This window comes from Panthera leo, chromosome F2, assembly GCF_018350215.1.
Source record: "Panthera leo isolate Ple1 chromosome F2, P.leo_Ple1_pat1.1, whole genome shotgun sequence".
Taxonomy (NCBI): Eukaryota; Metazoa; Chordata; class Mammalia; order Carnivora; family Felidae; genus Panthera; species Panthera leo.
In genome coordinates, this window is record NC_056695.1 from 62,391,856 (window position 1) to 62,413,468 (window position 21,613).

The 21,613-nt window shown below is 43.0% G+C and overlaps 1 protein-coding gene across 2 annotated transcripts in view; it reads right to left on the reverse strand.

The window, feature by feature from the left end:
* Positions 1-21,392, reverse strand: part of SAMD12 (sterile alpha motif domain containing 12) — a 378,819-nt gene extending 357,427 nt beyond the window's left edge. For both annotated transcript variants that reach the window (XM_042923625.1, XM_042923624.1), the window contains exon 1: positions 21,301-21,392. In XM_042923625.1, the coding sequence (XP_042779559.1) occupies positions 21,301-21,313 (13 nt within the window). In that variant the 5' untranslated portion in view covers positions 21,314-21,392. The remainder of the gene's footprint in view (positions 1-21,300) is intronic.
* Between the last annotated feature and the right edge of the window lie 221 nt (positions 21,393-21,613).

Consider the following 21,613-nt stretch of genomic DNA (forward strand, 5'->3'; position numbering starts at 1 on the left):
ATAATAATCCTCTCCCCTGTTTATTACTCCCTTCTTTTTCCCTTCTCCAAAGTAAGACTATTAAAAATACATTATTGTTCATACTTTAGGTAAACCTAAACGGGCACTATTCTAAGCACCTTACATGCTATGATAGATCAACTGTTTGATAAACACTTACTCCTCTTCTTTCAGAGCAAAGTGTGTATGCTTAGACAAGGACTTTGGCCTTGGCCGTGTGATTTAACTTGACCAACGGATAGAAGTGGACGAGATGTGAACAGTGGTTACGAAGTTTGATTTGGCCTCTTACACACTTGTGATAACTAGAAAAAAAAAAAAAAACATGCCTTAGGGGCTACTGCTCCTTCAACCTGGAACCCAGAAGGAGAATCACAGAGCAGAACTGACCCCAACCTAAAGTAAGGAGCCAAGTCCAGCCTCTCTTGGCAGAGAGATGGAGAGAACTGACGGGGGTAACAAGTACTAGACCTACAGGAGCCTGTGATTCATGACAGGATTTTGTTCTTTATCCTAAAGACAGTGGGGGACCTTTAGGATGCAGCTTCTAGAAGTCTTCTCCACTCCATCCAGATGCCATCTGGGGTCCCTTTAGACCCTTCAGACCCACAGCGTACTATTATAGAAACATGTACTACAATACAATTATTGTTTATGCATTTACCACGCCACCAATACGACTGCTTCTCCCACAGGGTTACTCTATTTCATGCTGAAGTCAAAATAACGATTGAAGTCTCGTCATGTCCATGAGAATTCAGAGGAACAGATGTTTGAATTGATGGGTCCTATCCCTTCAAATACATGACCTAAACATTTCAGATATAGGAGAAGAGAAAGACATCCAAAGACAGGGGAGCAATCCACAACAGCTATGCCCGTCTCAGAGCAGATTCCTATTTCTTGCTCTGCAGGCAGAAGAACCCAATCAGGGGAGCAGCTGCTGAGAGAGGAGGTGGTTCCACCAGCTGATACTAAAATAAACCAGAGAATAGCAGGCATTTCATCAGCCATAAACCCTCTACTCCCATTTGCATGGCTGACTCCTGGTTGTGCAAGCCTCCGCTTAATCGTCTCAGTGAAGACATTCCTAACCACCTTCTCTAAGTAGCTTCCCAGGCAAATCCCACCCCATCCCCCATCGTTGTTTTGGTTCTCTACATGGCACTTGGTACCGCCATGTAGAGATGGCTTATGTGTTTATTGCATCCAATAAAAGTTTTAAGTGGTAAGAGAAGGAGGCTTGCCTGTGCCATTCATTGTTATAACCCTAGCACAGTGCCTGACACATGGGCAGCACTCAGTGAATACTTGTTAAATGAATGGGCTGAGGAGATGAAATGCCTTCTTTTATACACATCCTCCTCTTGGGTTTTGGTTTTCCTCTGCAAGGCTGCTTCAGATGTTCCTGTGTAAGTGGGATCTTCAAAGTCCTATAAATGCATACAAAGTCTGACATACATTTGTGTGTCTGCTTTTTTCCAGGCAAAGGAACCCTAGCTATCAGAGAATCAAAGGATCCATCTCTCTTATAGACAGAATTGTGTCCTCCCTGCAATTCACTTGAAGTCTTAACCCCAATGTGACTACGTTTTGAAGACAGGATATTTAAGGAGGTAATTAAGGTTAAATAGGCCATAAGAGTGGGCCCTAATCCAATAGGACTGGTGTCCTTACAAAAAGAGGAAGAGATATCAGAGGTGTATGCACACAAAAAAGGCTACTTGAAAACTTAGGAGAAAGGTCTCAAGAGAAAGCAAACCAGCCAACACCTTCATCTTGGGCTTCTAGCCTCCAGAAATATGGGAAATTCTCTGCTGGTTATGTCACCAGATTTTGTGATGGAAGTCTCAGGAATCTAATACAGTATCCTGTAAAGGTAAGAACCACGGATAAGAAACTACCATTTATTTGAGCACCTAAGTAGGTTGTATTCCTTATTCACATCAATACACAACAATCCTGCTGGGTAATTACGATTGTTGCCATTCCACAGAATCAGGAAATGAAACCTGGACCTAAACCCAATCAACAGTTCAGTCTGCATATTAGAAACACCCAGAGAACTTGTAAAATCCCTCAGACCTAGCCAACCAAAAACAGAACCCAAGTTAATGTGTCCTCAAACAGCCCAGGCATCAGGTACTTCTAATGACTGGTTGGAATTAAGAACCAGTGAGTGAGGCAACCATCATCCCCCAACTTTGGGATTCTCTGATTGCTGGCCTCCCCAGGTCACTTGCTACTGCTTCTGACCATCACTGCAATCCTGCGCATGGTATGCTCAGTGAATCTTATTTTGTCTCAACCCACCTCCATTCACCCTGTCTCCACCACAGCCCAATATTTGATTGGGGATAGTTCCACTCTTCCCAGTTTTTATAGTTCATCTGGGATCTTACCCCAACTCCAGGGCTTGAATGCATGAACTGGTGCTAAGCCAATCAGCACATTCCATATCTCTGACCACATGACCTATGCTGTCCAATCAGACACCTCTGCACTGGTGTGGGAATTACAGGGAAGAGACTTGTTTTCTTTCCTACCAGATGTGTTCACAGGAGGAGACAGAAACTGCCACCGCAGTTCTGACCTCTCAAGACAAAAAGTCTCTGGGTGAATAGGGTCAGAATGGAAAGGAAGTCCAGGTGAAACAACTAGAAATCTGGATTAAACTTCTCTCCAGGCCAGATGAATAGCCAGGCTTCTCAATTAGATGAGCTAATACACAGCCTCTTACTACTTAAAGCTAGTTGGGTTTTCCAGTCCCTACAGCTTATGTCATGTCAAACCACCCTGGTTTTTTTTTTTTTTTAATTTTTAAAAAAATATGTTGAGAGAGAGAGCAAGCGAGTGAGCAGGGGAGGGCAGAGAGAGGGAGACACAGAATCCAAAGCAGTCTCCAGACTCTGAGATGTCACCACAGAGCCCGACACTGGGCCGAACTCACAAACTGTGAGATCATGACCTGACCTGAAGTCGGATGCTTAACTGACTGAGTCACCCACATGCGCCAAACCACACCTGGTCTTTGGTGACTACAAGGGTCTTCAGATGTCAGTAAAGTGCTGTGGCTTTCTAACCTGGTGTGTTAGGTATTTTATCGTGAATTTCATCTTGCGATTAGAAGGCTGCCCAGGAAGGGTTTTAAGCAAGTTCGTGTTAAGATTTTCTTTTTAAACATTACACTGTTTCCATACACAGCACCCTTGGGAGGCTCAGAACTGGAGTCAGAAAAAACTCATTTTAGAAGCTCCCGGATTCACCTGGTGAGAAGAGATGAAGACCTAAGTTAGGGCAAAGGTAGTGAGGAGAGAAGGAGATTGGTTTACAGATTTTTTTTTTTTTTTTAGTTTTTTAATGTTTATTTATTTTTGAGAGAGAGAGGCAGAATATGAGTGGGGGAGGAGCAGATAGAGAGAGAGAGGAAGACACAGAATCTGAAACAGGCTCCAGGTTCCGAGCTGTCAGCACAGAGCCTGACGTGGGGCTAGAACTCAGGATTGGCAAGATCATGACCTAGGCCTATATCGGATGCCCAATCGTCTGAGCCACCCAGGCACCCCTGCAAATTATTTCAGTCAAGGGTTGACCAATGTTATCTGCTAACCCCAGACTTGGTAAAATGGGTCCAACTTGGTAATTGACTGGATGTGAGGGAGGAGGGAAATGAGTCAAGGTAGCTGCTAGATTTTTTGGATCTTTATGTTCTCCGTGTTTGGTCCCAGAATCATAAATTGATTGAGTCACCGAATGTCAGAGGAGGATAGAAACTCATTAAAATTATATAGCTCAACAGCCTTGTTTTATTGGTGATAATATTGAGGGCAGCTTCTGCTGAGGTAGCAACTAGTTAGCAGGGCAAGCAGGACTAGAATTTAGCCCTGGTTTCAGTAGTGTATCTATCACACTATGTTCCTCTCTTCTATGCCTCTAGATAAAGATGTCACTCTTTTTTGAGACCACTGTGTTGCATGTAATTATTGTATATTTAATAAATATTACTAGACATCTATAATGAGTCTCTCAGTGGTCCTAGGACAGTCTGTCCCTCAGGAGACTTGGTCTTATCTTTGTTATACATATTTTCCCCAAGCCATTTTTGTGCTTTTGATTTTTTTAGATTTGACATTTTTTTAAGTGGTTGTAAAACATACATCATACTTCTTCACTCTAAGGATTATTCACTTTCTAATCTGAACAATGTTTTATGTTAAAAGCACAGTGAATTTATTCAAGCCAAGAACTGAAGAACTGCTTATTCAGCCTCATGACAAGAAAAGAATAAATCCCAGACATGCATTATCTGAACATAACCACAGTCAACTCCAATTGAAGACCAAAATATCCTACTAAAAGGCAAGCAAAATGCTTTCTGACTGCTAGGCAAAACCAAAAACCATACAAAGAAAAAAGGCTAGGAAAAAAATATGCCAACTACTAGCAATACCGGTCTTTTAAGAGGTGGGTCCATGGATAATTTTTTTTTTCTTTCTACTTACTTTCCAAAGAGTATATATAAGCATGTAATCATAATTATTTTAAAAGGTTAATTTAAAAAGTTGGGAAATGTTGCTATGTTGTATTTAAAAAAATTCTTGAATTTCTAATAGTATTTTGCTCCAGGATATTAACAGACTATATTAAATTATGTAAAAATTATTAAAACCTTTAGGTTTACAACAAAACTATGCTTTCAGGTCTAAATAGCTGATGTAGCCTTTCTAACTGGATAAATTTTCTCTTCATGCCTAGTGAATGACTGTTTAAGTATTTCCAGACACCAAACCCTCTTCACTGTTGTCCTATTTTCCAGTGTATCTTCCTTTTTTCTCATCCTTTGACAAACCCAACATGGTTGGTGAAGTATCATAAATTCAAATTTTTCCAGACCATTATCTTTAAGCAGGTTGCCTCACATTCTCAACAGGAGAGAATTCTTAGTGCTGTGGTCTCATTCCGCTTGCTTCTTTCATGGAATCTGGACCCCACTGTCCCTCCTTGAGAATGGGAGCCCAGATTTCAAAAATGGAGGACAAGTGGCCAGGCCAATGGAGGACAGCTGGCTCTTCTAAAAATGCTAGCTCAACATTATCAAGCCCTTATCCCCATTCCCACTTCAATGATGAAATACCAGTGGGTAGATACAGAGGAAAAGAGAGGAGAAAAACCTAATCAGGACAGAAAGAGGCAACTGTGGGTGGCCCTTGGGGACATCTCTCCATTCTAAGTTCAAAAAGACCTAGTCAGCAGAAGGGACCACATGGGAAAGTCTCTAGAAGCAGTCAGCAGAATGCATGCTTAAATCAAAATGCTATAACCTGAACACACAAGTACATGACAAGTTACTAAGAGTCCAGCCAGCCCTTTCTCCCCTAACCCTTTTCAGACCAACACATGATTGGTGCCACCTCAATACTAACTCCTAATCCCAAGTATCAAGAAACACTCTTGCCCCAACAAGTCCCATAAACAGGACACCGCTCTTGGGGTTGAATCTGTTTTGGTTTGCATGACCACTTTTGTCACATCTGAATGTATACACATGCACTACAGCGCTAGGGTGGGAGTTAGGAAACTTTCTCCATCCTATTACACGCTCTTATGAAGACGTGATGCACTGAGCAAAATAACATTTCACAATGATCTTCTGAGCATATACCACGTATCTTTTTTTGTAGTGAGGGAAATTTCTGGTTAAAACTATCATCCTCAGAAATGATAATTCCTATAAATTCTACATTTAGATTGCTAACTTTCTAGAAGTAATACAATTAAATATACCCAGACATTGAACCTTATCTGGAAATTAAGAAAATGAGTAGATAAGGCCATAGACTCTAGAATCAGATTTGGGAGTTTGAATATTGGATCTTCTGAGCGATTAACCAGTCCAAGAAAAAATGATCTAAATATTCTGATGTAAGACAACCTCCTCCCTCATTCTAAAAATCCAGCCAATACATCTTATAATGAAAACCATGATTGACAGGCCCCATCCATCCACAATTAAAAAAATTAAGGTCACTCAAATATGAGCAGAGAGTCTAATATCTACAAACACTTGAATATCTAACAAGAACAGAGACCAGAATGAAGACCAAAAAAAACCAAAAAAAAAAAAAAAAAAAAAAAAAAAAACCAAAAAAACCCCACCTTGAAGGCATATGGAGAGCCAGGTAAACTTCAATCAAACAACAGAAATGTTAGCATTAATAACCTCAATGAAGTATGGCAAGATACTATATCCACAAAGATTAGATGCTATAAAAATTTCAGGCAAAACAAGCTGTTGAAAAATTAAGAATGGTACATGCTTGAAAGATAAAATTTATCAGAAAATACAACAAAAACAGATGAGAAATAGGAAACAGACTTAAACTAAAAACTAGTCCAACAATAAGAGAAAGGAATGGATCTAAGAAATATTTCACAGGGGGAAAGGAAGACAGGATTGGGGCTTGTTTCCTTACAGGGTGTGGCAGACCCTTAATTGCTCCCAACTCTCCACTGCCAATAAAATACCAGTCCAAACTCCTTAGCAGCTAGAGCCCTTCCCAGAATGCTAAGGCCTTCCTGCTCTGGGCTGATTTCCTTCCCTTTCCCCTTTGGAATCTGCCCAGCAGTGAGTTGTTTGTTGGCTCATGGTGCACCTGGAATCCCACCCCCATCTTTTTATTACACAAGATAGGGGTTTTCTATGACTCTGACTTTGACATTCACCATCAAGTCACAGGGACAGAACTGACAGAGAGGATACTTTCTGGAACTTGGGCCTCATTAAATGTTGTATCTACAGAGAATGAAATTGTTCATTAGGCTGACCATACACAATGACCAAAAAACAAAGCAAAAACACAAACGCATTTATATTTTATCAACTAACCAACCGCTGAGATTTGCTAAAATGACAGGTTACACCAGCTATCGTGAATTACTTATAGAAAGCCCAGAAGGAAATATGAACTTTCCCTGGGGTGATCTACTGGCTTTCTTAGTGGCAACAGAATGGGCACTGAAGTCATTTGAACTTTGGTCTGAATTCTTACTCCATCATTTACCAGCTGGTGACCTTGAGGCAATTATTTAATCTCTCTGGGCCTTCATTTTTCATGTAGGAAATGAATATTAAGAACCATCGCATGGGATTGTTGTGAACAGGTAGGATATTCAAAATAAACAACCAGTATGGTCCAGACCACAACCCATCAGAAGTCATTGGCTATCAACAGCCAGTGTAGCTGTACCAAGGGAGACTGGCTGGAGAGCAGCTCCAGCTGCTACTATCAGTGAGTGCCTAGTAAACATTAGCTATTGGTATTCCTAGTTTCTTATTTGTGGGGTTTTTTTCTGTCTGTGGTGACTATGAAAGATTTTCACACCTAGAAAAAAGTGTTTAAATATTACTTTAATATAGCTATTTAGAAGATCTAGTTATGGCAAATCAACAAAATAATGGGGAGGGGGGAAGGAATTTAGCTTCTCACTACCGGAGCCAAGGATTGGGTGCTTCCAGAGAACTACATGACCTCTGGCCCGACTCTGGCTGCCTCCATCCATAATTTCAGAGAATTCTGGATACCTTCTAGAACAGCCCATTTGCAAAGCCCTTCAAAGTAGGCCCTGTGCCATCCCTTCAATCATGGCAGCAGTAATAGAAGCCATCAAAGACTCAAGACCCCAAGTTTTTAATCTAAGCTCTGTCACTAATATGTTATGTGACCTTGGACAAGGGAACCTTCACATCCTTCTTTATGAAATGGGAACAAGAGCCCCTGTTCCAGCTGCCAATGGATCAGCTGCGGTTCAGATGAGAAACTGTACTTTGGAAAGCACCAAGTACTCTGTAAAGCCAAGGCGGTAGGATTTCAATGATGATGGCCTTGGGGTGAGCCCCAGCAAACACACGGGTGCCAAAAGCTACCAGCTATTGAGTTTCAATTAAGAAACTCTGGCCAGGCAAAGCAGGTCAGAGGGAGGCAGAGTTTCCTGGGGGCTCTACAGAGGCACTTAGCAGGCAATAGACCAAGCATCAATCAGAAAATCACTACCATTACCATTAGAATCAGGGACAATGGCAGCAGCACCCTGGAAACCTAAATCTTAAAACTTTAAAAGCAGGAAGGGGGCAGGAGATCGAAGAAAATAGGGAACATGATCTTATCTTGGCAAAATTATGAAATTGGCCAAGTTTATTTTCAGTACCTTTTTCGCTTTTCCTTTCTGACATTACCCCTATTAGTTTTCCTGAAACACCAAACCCAGCCTGTAGGGTCAGGGTGCCCTCATGGCACCAGCTGGCTGACCAGCACCCACCAAGGCCTAACCTCTCTAGGAAATGACTTGCATTCTGAAAATGATACCCTCCTCCAACATCTGTGAATTTGAAATCCGAAATCCTATTCCACACCTGACCTACCTGGAGTCAATTATTACAAAATAAACTAACAAAATGTCAATGATCTATGTTATTAAAGGTCATCCTTTTGAGAGAGACTGCGCACGTGCGAGCCAGGGAGAGGGGCAGAGGGACAGAGAGAATTCCAAGCAGGCTTTGTGCCCAGCACAGAGCCCAATGTGGGGCTCAATCCCATGACATTGGGATCATGACCTGAACCGAAATCAAGAGTCAGTCAACTGATGAGGCCACCCAGGTACCCCCTTAAAGGTCATACTTTAAGACCCTCATTTTTAAAGAAAATTCTAAGGATGATAATGTCTTAATCCAGTATTCCCAGTGTTTCCTAACTAGGAAAATGGACAGACATCTTCTGTTTTTATCAAATTCTGGCTTGAGCATTACCAGTTGAGTGACCATGCCCAAGTTACTTAACTCTCTGTGCCCCTTTGTTAATTATAAATAGGGATGATAATGGTACCTCCCACATAGGATTGATGGGAAGGTTAAGGAGTTAATATATAAGCAGGACAGTGCTGGTCACACAGTATAGGTATTAGTATTTCTTGAAGATTACATATCTTAATAACACTCCTTACCTGCACCACCCATCACCCACCACCCACCCCTTCCAGAAAAAAAAAAAAAAAAACCTTCTGCATCTAAACTCGTGATGGTCCTTGCTTTCTATCCATTTTCCCTTCCATCCTATGGATCTTCAAAATCTCCCTATCCACTGGGATGGATGGATGGATGGATGGATGGATGGATGGACGGACGGACGGACACACACACACACACACACACACCCCCCATCTACAAACTCTTTCAAATATTTCTAGCTTAAAGAAGAAAAAAAAAAAAAAGCTTCCTTTGAACTGGTTTCCTATCTAGGTAAAGGCCTTCATCTTCCTTCCCACATCTTCTCAATGGTGAGAACAGTGCAACTCTTTAAACCTGGATCACTCTCTTGCTGTAACTTCTCCCTTTGTTCCACTTCAATACATGTGTATCAAGGGTAGTGTCATCATCCATTTAATCTTTGAATTATTTTAATATGGATTTGCTTCTCATTTCATCAGAGTATCTTTTACTACTTGCCAAACTCATGGACTCTCACAGCTAATACCTTGCTGGTGGTCTTTGACCATCAGGTGATGCTGACATGCTCCATTCCAAAATGGCTCACTGCTACCACAGCTGCTTCTTCCTGCCTCCTTCCGCTTCTTCATCCTACCCCTTCAACACTGCCCTCGCCTGGCAGACACACTCTTCCCACACACGGAGATCTTCATCTCTTGCCCATCTATTCTCTTGCTGTAGACATAGAAGGAGAGCAGAAGGACATCACACGAACCCGTGGGAGAAAGGGCATTTGAGGTGGGAGAAGAGCACAAAGACGGTGGGGGGGGGGGGGGGGGATTCAAGGTGTGCCACGAGCCAGCAAACAACTGAGTGCTGGGCCCCACTGACTATCAGGGTAGACTCTGAAGGGGAAAGGGAGGGAAATCAGCCCAGAGCAGGAAGGTCTTAGCACTCTGGGAAGGGCTCTGGCTGCTAAGGAGTTTGGACTGGTATTTTATTGGCAGTGGAGAGTTGGGAGCAATTAAGGGCCTGCCACACCCTGTAAGGAAACAAGCCCCAATCCTGTCTTCCTTTCCCCCTGTGAAATATTTCTCACATCCATTGCTTTCTTTTCTCTTAATACTTCAGCTTGCTTGGTTTTTCAGTTTCTCCAGGTTAGGACCAAGCTTTCTGCAGCAGTTAATTCACTTTTTTTTTTTTAATGTTTATTTTGAGAGAGCCTGCAAGCAAGTGGAGGAGTGGAAGAAAGGGGGAAAGAGAGAACACCAAGCAGGCCCCATGCTGTCAGCATAGAGTAGAACTTGGGGCTCAAACTCACAAACCACGCAATCATGACCTGAGCTGAAATCAAGAGTCAGATGCTTAACTGACTGAGCCACCCAGGTGCCCCTTCACTCTTTAAAATAGAAAAAGACTTCTCCTGGGGAGTCCAGGGCAATGGGTGGGTCATTGCCGTGGGCAGGGTAGCTCCTGATTGAGAGAGCAGAGCCCCCACACAGACTACCCTGCCTACATGTCCTGCCCATGTCTGAACTTTTTTTTTTTTTTAAACTGGGATACATTTACAACACAATTCTTGAACCTCTGACCTGACAATAAACCCCGTGATGGGAAGGTCCACAGCCTTAGATTCTGGTATATTGCCCAGTGCCATTCACAGTGCTGAGCCTATCACAGATATACAGATTTACACTAATTTGTGCTGGGCATGCAAGTGAACTTGCAAGGCAGCATGGGAAAACAGCAACAGCAGCAACAAATGCCTGAAGACCTGGGGCTCCCTAAAAGGAAAGAAGCAATACTCTACAAAGCAAAATCGAGACAAACACCTTATTACAGATCTGATCCAAAAACCTTAAAGAGTTTTTTTCTATTGTAGAGCCCAAATAAGCAATGTTGTATTTTAATGTAATTTTTTTTTTTCTTAAATTACCAACATTTCCATGAGAGAGCTAGTAAACTAGAACCCACCTCCTGAACTGGTACAAAACCAGAAAAGGAACATAGTACAGTAAGGACTCTGGAATATGGCAAATTTGGCAACAAAGCCTGGTTCCACCACAAATGAGCTGTGTGGCCTTGGGGAGATCACACATCTTCTCTGGACCTAAATTCCCTCAACTATTGGAAGGGGAAACCACGTATCCCACTGCATTATGAAAACTAATGTTTAGAACGGACACCAAGAACCTGGCTGAGAGTAGGCACAAAATAACATTAGTTCTCTTGTTTTCTCAATAAATAATTGTATGCCTTCATTGGGTCAGACACAGTTGTAGGCAATGGAGACGTATCAGAAGAAAAAGTCAAATGCATGTTCTCATAAGGCTCTTATTACTCATCCCTAGCCTCTTTAAGAACAGAATGTAAACCCCAGTTTTTTTTTCTCCCAGTAAAAAAAAAAAAAAAAAAAAAAAAAAAATTATGTCCATCTACAAATTGTGCATACAGTTTTAAAGGGGTTAAGGATCTCCTCTCAGGACGTGAGATTAAGAATCCTGCCCCTATATCAGTGTCTCCCGAATTTGCTTATTAATGACTCAGGGAACATGTTATAGTCAGGGCCCCACTTCTGATTTACCAAAACAACAATACACCCAAAGGAGGGGATTAGGAATGTGGGTGTCATTAGGTGTCCCAGGAGAATCTCATCATCAAGGAAAGACTTAGAGTTCAGTCTCCAGCACACCTGCTTTTCCTAGACTTACCCAACCTATTAGGAACCTATTACTTCCTATTAGCAAGTGCTTAAGATTTGTGAGTATAAAATGAAAAATATTCCAATTCTAGGCTACAGAGGTAAATGCCGTACCCCTACAAACTTCCTAGATGACTCCAATACAAAATATCAATCCCAGTTTATCCACGCAGATTTATTAAAGGACCACCATGTAAAAAAAGTGGGTTTTTTTTTTTTTTGTTTTTTTTGTTTTTTTTGTTTTTAACAGAAAAAATCAGAAAGCAGAAAGAGAAAGCAAGAGCTCGGGCATCACAAGGCCCTGATACACATCTACTGATTGAGCCAAGGCCAGGAGCTGGCACGCCCCAGCTCCACTTCTTGGTGACTGGTTGAACTCTCCTATACCTGAATACACATCACTGGTCATCAAGGGGGTAATCACAACCTCGAGACAAAAGTGCAAAGTACATCTACCGAAGTCTGGTTAACATACTCACCTCCATGTAATGCACAGGTACATTCTTAAATTTTTTTTAAAAAGAAACCCTGAGAAAACATTTTACAACCTCACACAATAGTTAAGGCAATCATGCATCTAGGAATTCTGTAGCAATCCCAGATTCAAGTATTCTATGCCACAGTCACACAGACAGTGGAAAATCCTGGAAGCCCTAGTGTGTTACTGTCCAAATGATACCTCCAAGACGATTGTTTGCACTTGGAAACAACTCTGCCCTTGGGTCCCATATCCAGACTGCAGCTGAATAAAATGTGCTCCTAGCAAGGGAAAGCACTGCTCCCACTATATAAACGAACAGCTCACTGAAGAGCCAATTCGGAATCGGAATGGCCCAAAGCCACAGAACAAGCCCCTGGCCCAGGCATCCTCATAATTTAAGTCACACTAGAAACGGCTAACTTTTTCTTAGGCTTCACAAAACAGGTCAGGACTCCCCTTGGCAAATAAGGCCAACTCCTTTCAAGGACAAGGAAGTTTGTTCCCCACTCCAGTTAAGCTCTTCTGTGGCCTCCCACATGGTCTTCCCTTTGCTGTCCACAGGCTCTTGCCTATCTTTCTCCAAGGTAAGCCTTTCCTAATCTGGGCCGCTTTCCTTATTTGACAACAATGACTCAGTATCCAGAGCTTGATACAAGTCCCTTTATAGAAAGTAACACAAGAATTTGTTAACAGCTTTCTTTTGGATGCAAAACCAGTGGCATTTTTAGGCTATCTTCATCCTCGGGATCTGGACTAACCTGGAAACCAAGGGTGTATATTTGCCATAGCCATATGGCACACTCTTGTATAATGCGGCCCCAAGAGCCCACCTCTGGAAAGTTACTTCCTCCTAATACCATCCAAATGCCTACATTCTACCCATTAAAATAATTATCTTATTTCTGTGAGACCCTCATTATCAGAAGATTTGTTAATAGAGAAAATCCAGGGGTGCCAGGGTGGCTCAGTTGATAGAGCTTCTGAAACTCTTAGTTTCTGCTCAGATCCCTATCTCCAGGTTCCTGGGATTGAGCCCCACATCAGGCTGTGCACTGGCAGAGTGGAGCCTGCCTGGGGCGCTCTCTCGTGCTCTTTCTCACTCATGTGCTCTGCCTCTCGCTCTCTCAAAACAAAACTCAAAACTTAAAAGAAAATCCAAATTGAGGAAAATTTGGCACAGTGCTATGTGTGGGGCATAGTAACTCTAAAGAACGGTTTGACAGTTTCTTATAAAATTAAAACACATTTACTATAGGACTCAAAAACCTCACTCCTACTTATTTATACAAGGGAAACTTCTGTTCACACAAAAAAACTTATAGGCAACTATTTATAGTGGTTATTCACATCTACCAAAAACTGAAAACAACCCAATGTACTTCAATTGGTGAATGGATAAATAGTGGTATGTCCACTCAGTGGACTACTACTCAGCAATAAAAAGGACTGAATGGATACATGTAACAACATGGGTGAATCTCAAGTGCATTACACTAAATGAAAGAAGCCAGACTCAAATGGCAACAGAATGTGTCATTTACAGGACATTCTGAAAAAGACCAGAGTGTGAGAGCAGAATTCAGAGCAGTGGTTGTCAGGGGCTATGGGTGAAAGGTAACTACAAAGAGGCAAAAGGAAACTTTTTGGGGTGTAGGAACTGAACTTGATGGTGGTGGTGGTGAGACTGAATATATTTGTCAAAACTCTAAGAGGCACAAAAGATACATTTTATGATATATAAAGGATACCTAAATTTTAAATTTAGCATACTAACACAAAGAGAACACTGAAACAGTTTAAATGATACTTTATCTGAGATGGAGAAACTAAGAACTTGTATTTAACCAAATTTAGATAATTGTAAATATGTGTTAATTCTTAGACCAAAATAATCCATTTTTTGTTAAGTAACTTCTGTAAGATTTAGATCAGCAGGACAAAACCTTGCTCATTTCACATTTGACTCTTAAACAGTCTATTTACATAGATCTTTCTCCCCCAAAATATATTAGGGCAACAATTTTTGACAAAGACTTTATAATCCTTAGATGATCCTAACATGTTCCTTTGGTGACTATCAAATCACCATCTTAGGTTGATTATTGTCCTCTTTAACAGTTATCTGGCCTAACTTAGCCAGATCTTCTCTGGGTCACAGCCGTATAACATCCGTTGTCCAATGTCAATTTCATAGAGTGCTTGAAATTTTTTTTCTTTTGCAAGATCTGAAATTTGTCTTTGCAATCAATTTATTTATTGTATGGCTGAGTTATTATCAGACCATTAGAGAGCCCAGCCAATGAAACAGTGTGTATTAAGTGACAAGTAAATTTTGGGTGGGGAAATATCATTAAGTGATGAGACTTAAGTGAATATACACCTGTTATGAAAACTTTTACCTCCCTCTGTTGCCTCATAACTGCAGGGAATCAGATAATCAAATAATACATTTAAAAGTAAAGATGACTCATATTTTACCATCACATTTGGTTGGTTTTATCCCAACTCTGAGAACCTACATTCCTTCACTGAGCACCTATTATATATGACAGTATATTACAAGGCCATAAAGATGGGTTAGATGCTTTCTTAAGTGTGGCAGGAAGGAGACATCATTGCCATCATGTTGTCTAACATTTACTGTTTATTGAGCAATGACCAGAATGGGTCCTAAGAGCTTTACTGATACTAACTTAAGTTTCTCAACATACCTATGAGGTCATTACTATTAATACTCTCATTTGCTAAACAAGGAGTCTCAGAACTATTCAGTAAATTGCCCAGGTGCACACAGCAAGTCTTCAGCAGAGTTGGGGTTCACACCCCGTCTAAAGCTGCGGAGTTTGTACGTTTAAAGACAGCAACAGCCCTCACAGTCTGGGGCCATTCTGCCCCCAGCTCTCCAGGTTAGCTGGATCTGAGATTTCACACCCCATGATTAGTCTATACACATCTGTCAAATCACTGAAGACTTGGGATTTCCTGGACAGAATACCATATAAGCATAGCAACAAGGGCAGCCAAGGAGCAAAGGAACTGAACTTGGCAGCTGGCTCCTCCCAGCCTCAGTGCCCTTGGAAAAAATCTGAAGGCAATGAGGCAGCTGCCCCTGGCACCCAACAGCTGCCACCCCTTCATGCTCTTCACTCGGGGAGGCAAGCTGTGCAAGCAGCTTCTTGCACCCACACTTTAGACAAACCAGACTAAATATAGCCAATGCTGCTCTCATGAGCCAGCTCAGAGCTGGGAGCACGGCTACATTCCACTTCAGCAAATTGGGGAGAAATCAGCTCGATTTACAAGAGAGCAGCTTTCCCCGCTTGCTCCTGTGGTTTCAAAAGGACCATACCCAAGATCCAACTGGGCTGTGGGGAGTGCTGAAGGTTTGGCCAAGCAGCTAATAGAGCCCACAGGAAAAGTAATAACCAGATAGGACTCAGGAGCATCCTCATTCACTTTCCTGTCCATAAAGGGCTAAACAACCACAACACCAGGACCGTGGGGGGTGGGGGGGATCCATTAGGTGGAACATACTCTACATACACCCCTGTTTTATGCCTTTCCCCCCATTCCCCAGCCATCAATATCCTGGTCCAAAGCTCGCTTGATGCTACTCCTCTGGCAAGGCTATCCCATCCAGTTCAGAACTAGATGCTCCATTTGTTCTCAGACCTCCCACATCACGTTGTTTGTGCTTTTACTTATTAGCACTTCTATCATTCCACCTCATCTGCTTCTTGTCTCCCTTCAGCAAAGGGATGATGGGGGCGGGTACAGAACAGGCTAAGCTCCCTTCTTTATTGACTCCTCCCCCCACATTTAGTCAAGTTCCCTGCACACAGAAAATGCAAAACCTATACAATGCCAAGGAGTTTGCAATTCCCTACCTTTCTCCTAGTTAAAGGCACAACACGTGACACTCCCTAGAGTTCAAGCACCAGCTTCAGACCCCGGGCTGCCCCTCCAGTAGGTCACCACAGCATCTACCGTGACTCAGCGTAGCAGAACACGGCAACAACGTTCTACACGATCTCCCCCTATGAACACCAGCCCTCGTTTCCTCTGGCTCTGGAGTACAGCAAGACAGGAGAAGGAAAGGGCCGGGCCAGGCCAGGCAAGAATAGGATTAAACTGACACCCTGTCTGAACTGGCTGAGAGGTCCCAAAGAAGTGACAGGAGTGGCAGGAACCAGCCTCGGCAAGCACAGTGGCAGGGTTTGAGGCCCCGCTTCTCACACTCTAGACAAGAATTTTTGAGGATGAGCTTCGATTCACCACTCCCAGGTCTTAAAAAAAAAAAAAAAGTGATTAATACAAGCTGCTGGTACAGTAAAGTCCAATCTTCTGGGCCAGAGAACAAAATAAATTTAGAAGAAAAAAAAAAAAAACAGGAAAAGGGGGAAAAAAAAACCCTTGGGGATAAGTGAAATGGAAGCGAATCAGGCAGTTAGTTGAACTAATAACATCACCATGCACAGGGAAGAGCTGCTTATGGAAACCGGTCTACACGCTCCTACCGCTTCTACAGCCCTACTCTGTAGGTGAACACAGAGGGGAGTTCTCTGTGATCTAAGGAGCTACTGGGGCAATCAGAAGCATCCATAACCCTACCCACTAATTTGTTGTCTTCCCTCATTCAACAAAATTCACCAAGGGTCTACCATGGCCCAGGCTGAAGACAGGCCCACCTGCAGACAGCACGAGCACCACCAAGTACAAGAGGTGATTACAATGTTCTCAAGAAGAAAATGCACTTAGAAAAATGTCAGGGGGGTTAGAATGGAGGGCCATCTTCCTCCTTGTTCCAGGTTTCATAAGAGGGGAAATCCACGTGGACACTTCTGGTCTCTCTCCACTCTCACAGGTTCTTTTCAGAAAGGAGACAACTATAGACTCACGTCTATGAAAGGGAACAAAGCATATGTGGCTCTGGTCTCTCTCCTTCCCTTTGAGTCCCACCTGCCTGCTGCAGGAGCCCACGTTCTCCTGGCTCTTCAGGCTGTTACAGGGGCAGGTACCTCCATGAGGGGCAAGTTCCCTGCTTGGATGCAAGATCAGCAAGTCTGCTTTATCATCCAACCCAAAGCCAAACAAACCAGCCCGAGGAGTCCTGTAATAAAGACATTTTTATCTCCCGTCGGGAGTCTGTGACCTGGTTCTGAATTCAAACAGGATAGCAGGGTAGAGAGCCATCACTTACAACAGCTTCTCTTTGCTAGGAGTGTTTGACTATCTCCTTTGCCCTCTCCTCCAGCTGCTGTCATGTATCCTTACAATACCTTGGTCATGGGCAGGTGTTTTTTTTTTTTTGTTTTGTTTTTTGTTTTTACTCTTTTGCAGGAGAGAAACTACAGAACCTGAACCTTGAATGACTTAGAGGCCATTTGATAGCCAGTTTGTTCATTTAGGATGGGAAATTCAGATTCCTTAACAGATGTCATTTAGAGCATATAACTTTCCATTTGAAATCTTTAGGGGGGTGAAGTGCTGAATATTGGAAGTCATTTTTCTGCCACATAAGAGGGACAAGTCTATTACATCTGGAATAGAAACACTACAATGTTTATCTACTCCCTTTTTTAAATGCAGCTCTAAGGATGAAGCAAGCAGGAAAGGAAATGAGAACAAAGAGTAGGAATACCCTTTGCTTGCTTCGGGGCATTTCTACTCCATTCATGAACAATTCCTGCAGTCCTCCGAGTGCCAGGCACCAACCTTGGACTACAGAGATGAATAAAACACTGTCCCTGATGAGTCCACTTTTTCTGTTCCCTGTATAATAACGCAATCTATTTCTGTTAAAAACATCACCTCACGGACACAATCATCTATACAGTCTGTCCATGGAGAATGGATTACTTTGTGGTTTCTGCGTGCTACCTCCTCCCTGGTGGCCCTAGTTTTTCCAGCTATTTGGGGTAATTTACTACAATTTTTTTTTTTTCAAAAAAGACAATGGATGTAAATATAATCCCCACCTGAAAGCAGACCATGCATTCTATGGCTGGAAGGTACAACTCTAAGCTGCCCAGCTGCCCATAAATGCAAGGCATGGGTCGCAACCAGGCTAGGGAATAGAAACAGGATGTCGTAATGAAATTCAGAGAAGAAAACACAACCCAGGGTGGCCATAAAACATAGGGCACCTCTTTATCATCTTAAACTCAAGGCTACAGGTTCAACAAAATGAATCAGCTCCCTATTTGTTCTTAACACTTTTAATACTTCTAACACTTTATATTTAACACATGGTCAAGCTTACTTAACCAAACAGATTACACATGATAAAACACCTTCTAATTTGCTAATTAGACTTGTGTGAATAAGTGAAAATTCAGAACACAAAACATGCCAAATAGTAAATTTTTTTTTTTTTTTTTTTTTTTTTAAGGATGGGAATACAAAAACATTTACTAAGGATCTATGTTCTAAGTACCCTCCTATAAGGCCTCTCCTTTATTAAATCCTCTCAACTTTCCTAGGAAGTAAACAGTAGTGTGTCCTTTTTCCCAGATTCAGAAACTAAAGTTCAGATGTTAAGTAACACATATTGTTATTTCCTATTCCAGTTCCTCTGGCAAAATTCCTTCCCCCAATCAATGTTTCTCAATGAACTTAGGGACATGGGTTGTTACCTAGTTTGGGGTTGTGAACTTTGCATGGGATGGCCATGCACTGAGGGACATACAGCATCCCTGGCCTATGGACAAAAAATAGGAACAACAGCCCCAATATATCCCAGCCATGAGCTAGGAAGTTCAAGACTCCCTGGATGAGTACTGCTCTATCAGATTGTGAGTATCAAGACTAAAAACTGAGGAGAGGGGAACTTCCTTTAAGAGTCTCTCCTACCTTCAAATCTCTCAGAAAGTCCTTGATTTTATGGCACTTGGGCTAAGAAAGCCCCATGCACACTTATGGAGTCAGTTACAAAAGTGGCCATGAGTTTATTTCCCATACATTCCATAAGCATTTATTGAGTACCTACTATGGGTCTGGTACTGTGCTACTGGCTGGGAATATAAGGTCCCAAGCCCCAAGGGGTTAGTCTTATACTCCAGTGAGAGATTAAGTTTGGAGATGTTAAAATAGGTGTAACCACAGGTACGAGGGAAGCTCAGTGCAGAAGCCCCTCCCATAGACTAGGGCAGAGAGCTGGAAAGCAGGGCTGAGTCAGGTTCGCAGAGGAAGTGAAGTTTTCCCTGAGCCTTTAAAGATCAGGTGAGAGCAGCCAGGAAGAGCCCAGTCTAGGCTGAGCAAACAGACTTTGCAAAAACTGAGCTAGGAATCCTATTTGCAGCCAAACTTTAAACTACTTCCTTCATTCCTCAAGTGGAGACCTCATTGTGATTCAAACTCAGGATCTCCTGTTTACTAGACAAGCACTTGAACCAATAAATCTCTACAAAATAAAATAAGCCTCTGCAGTCCACGTGTACTTCATTCCAAACCCCTTGTTTTTGCAAGGTCTGCCTTTGCTGGTATAATAACCCATCAGACAAGAAATATGACTAATTTTATACTTCTTACAGCAAGCAGGACATTCTTTTCAAATGCACTGTGGACTGGCAACCATGGGAGTGTCCCTCACTTGGGAACACAGAAGAGTGAAGAGAAAAAGAGGATAATCAAGGTCAGCTGAAGGGTGAGGCAGAAGGGGTGCCAGGTCAACTTACCCTTGACCTGAAGCTCAAGATGATCCTTATCCTCTGTTAGCTTTTTTCACTCCTATGAAGCCTTGTTTCACTTACCATCAACTGTACCAATGCACGAAGCCTGATTCTCACATTATTCTATTTGCACAGGAAGCTTATTTTGGCTATTTTTTCAAAACCATGTATGCTATATATGTAATATAGAAACTATTATGTGAGTATATTAATAAATAGGTAACTAAAAGTAGCCAACTGGGAAACTCAGCCCAAAGGCAATAGTTTTTTGAGTTAAGGTACTGAGCACAGAAACTGGGTTGTTGCCACTTCAGGTGGTTAAATAATTATGAGAGCAGGAGTCAGAGTAGTTCAATTGTTCTCTCCTGGGGCAGGAAGGGGTGAGGGAAGCAAGCCCTTGTGGCTCCCTCTTGCCTCTAGCCTACAAGGAACGGGCTCATTTCCCCTTGGCAAGGAGCCAGATGCGGTAGGCGGGCATGCCCTCATTTTCCTGCCCCAGTTCCCCTCTTACCTGAGGCACACTCAGGAACCATAACTCTGCAGGTAACTTCGGTCCCATAATTATTGCATTTTTATCATTCAGGCACACTCTGACCTCAAATTTGACATCACAAACACATCTGGTCCACGCATATTTCCCCATAAATTACCCTGCACACAAAAAAGTCTTGTGTTCCAAGGTAAGATATTCTGAAGTAAAACTTCGGGATCCCTCACAAACCTCCTGTCTCTGCTTTCAACCAGGAGGTTCAGGAGAGGCAGTATCGTAGAGCTCCAACCGCAAAGCCAAAAGGCCAAAATCACACTAGAAAAAGAGGAAGGTATCTTCAAAGGAAAGGATTCACCCCAACGGAAGAGGCTGGCTATTCTTTTTTATTCCTGGCTGATTCCATTTCTTTTTTGTAAACTTTGCTAACCCCGGGGATGGTGGTATAAACAGAGACAGGTGTAGGGGCACCTCCACCCTCTGAGTACATCCGCTGCTACCGCTGTCGGGTGCGCATGATAGGGGCCCTGGACCCAATCGGAAGTCCAGGCTTCCCGATGACGCACCCGGCCGGGGGTCCTCTCCCACGTGGGGGGAGGGGGTGTTACAAAATGGGCATTCCCAGTCCTGCGGCCACCCAGCCCGCCCCGGTTAGAGGGGACAGCGAAAGGGACACCTCGGAGCTGAGACCTCATGCCCGTCTCTCCGATTTTCCCACTTCCAGCACATCGTTTCGCATCAGGGGTACTGTTTGCCTCCAACCCCAAAGTCCTGCGCACCTACATGTCTTTCTAAAGCAACTGAAGAAAGCGCCTATTCGCCTTCCGGGACTCAGGTGAGTGCCAAGAGGTGTAGGAGGAAAGGGCCCGCTCGCCACCACCCTCTTTCCTCTCCTCCCCACGTTCCCCAGGATTCATCAGGGATGTGTGTAGTGGGGTGCGCGGGTTAAGAGGGAGCTTAAAATGCCCAAGCGTCCCTTACCTTCCACAGCCATTCTCCTAGAGCTTCCCTAACGCATGCATAATTTTCTCGGCCGAGGTACTCCTCCTGCCCCGCGCTCCCCCCTCCTCGCGCTTTCGCCTAAATATTCTGCGCTCATCTGCTCCAGGACCAACCTGCCGCGGTCACGCAAAGCGAGGCTGCCGGCTCGGCTCGGCGCAGGGCGGCCCGGGAAGTGTAGTTCTCTCACTTCCCTCCGACCCGGGAGAGCACCCCGAATCCTCCGCGGGGAACTGCTCCATCTGCACACTCAGACGGCAGCTCCGGCCTCAGCCCGCCTAGGCAGAATAATCCC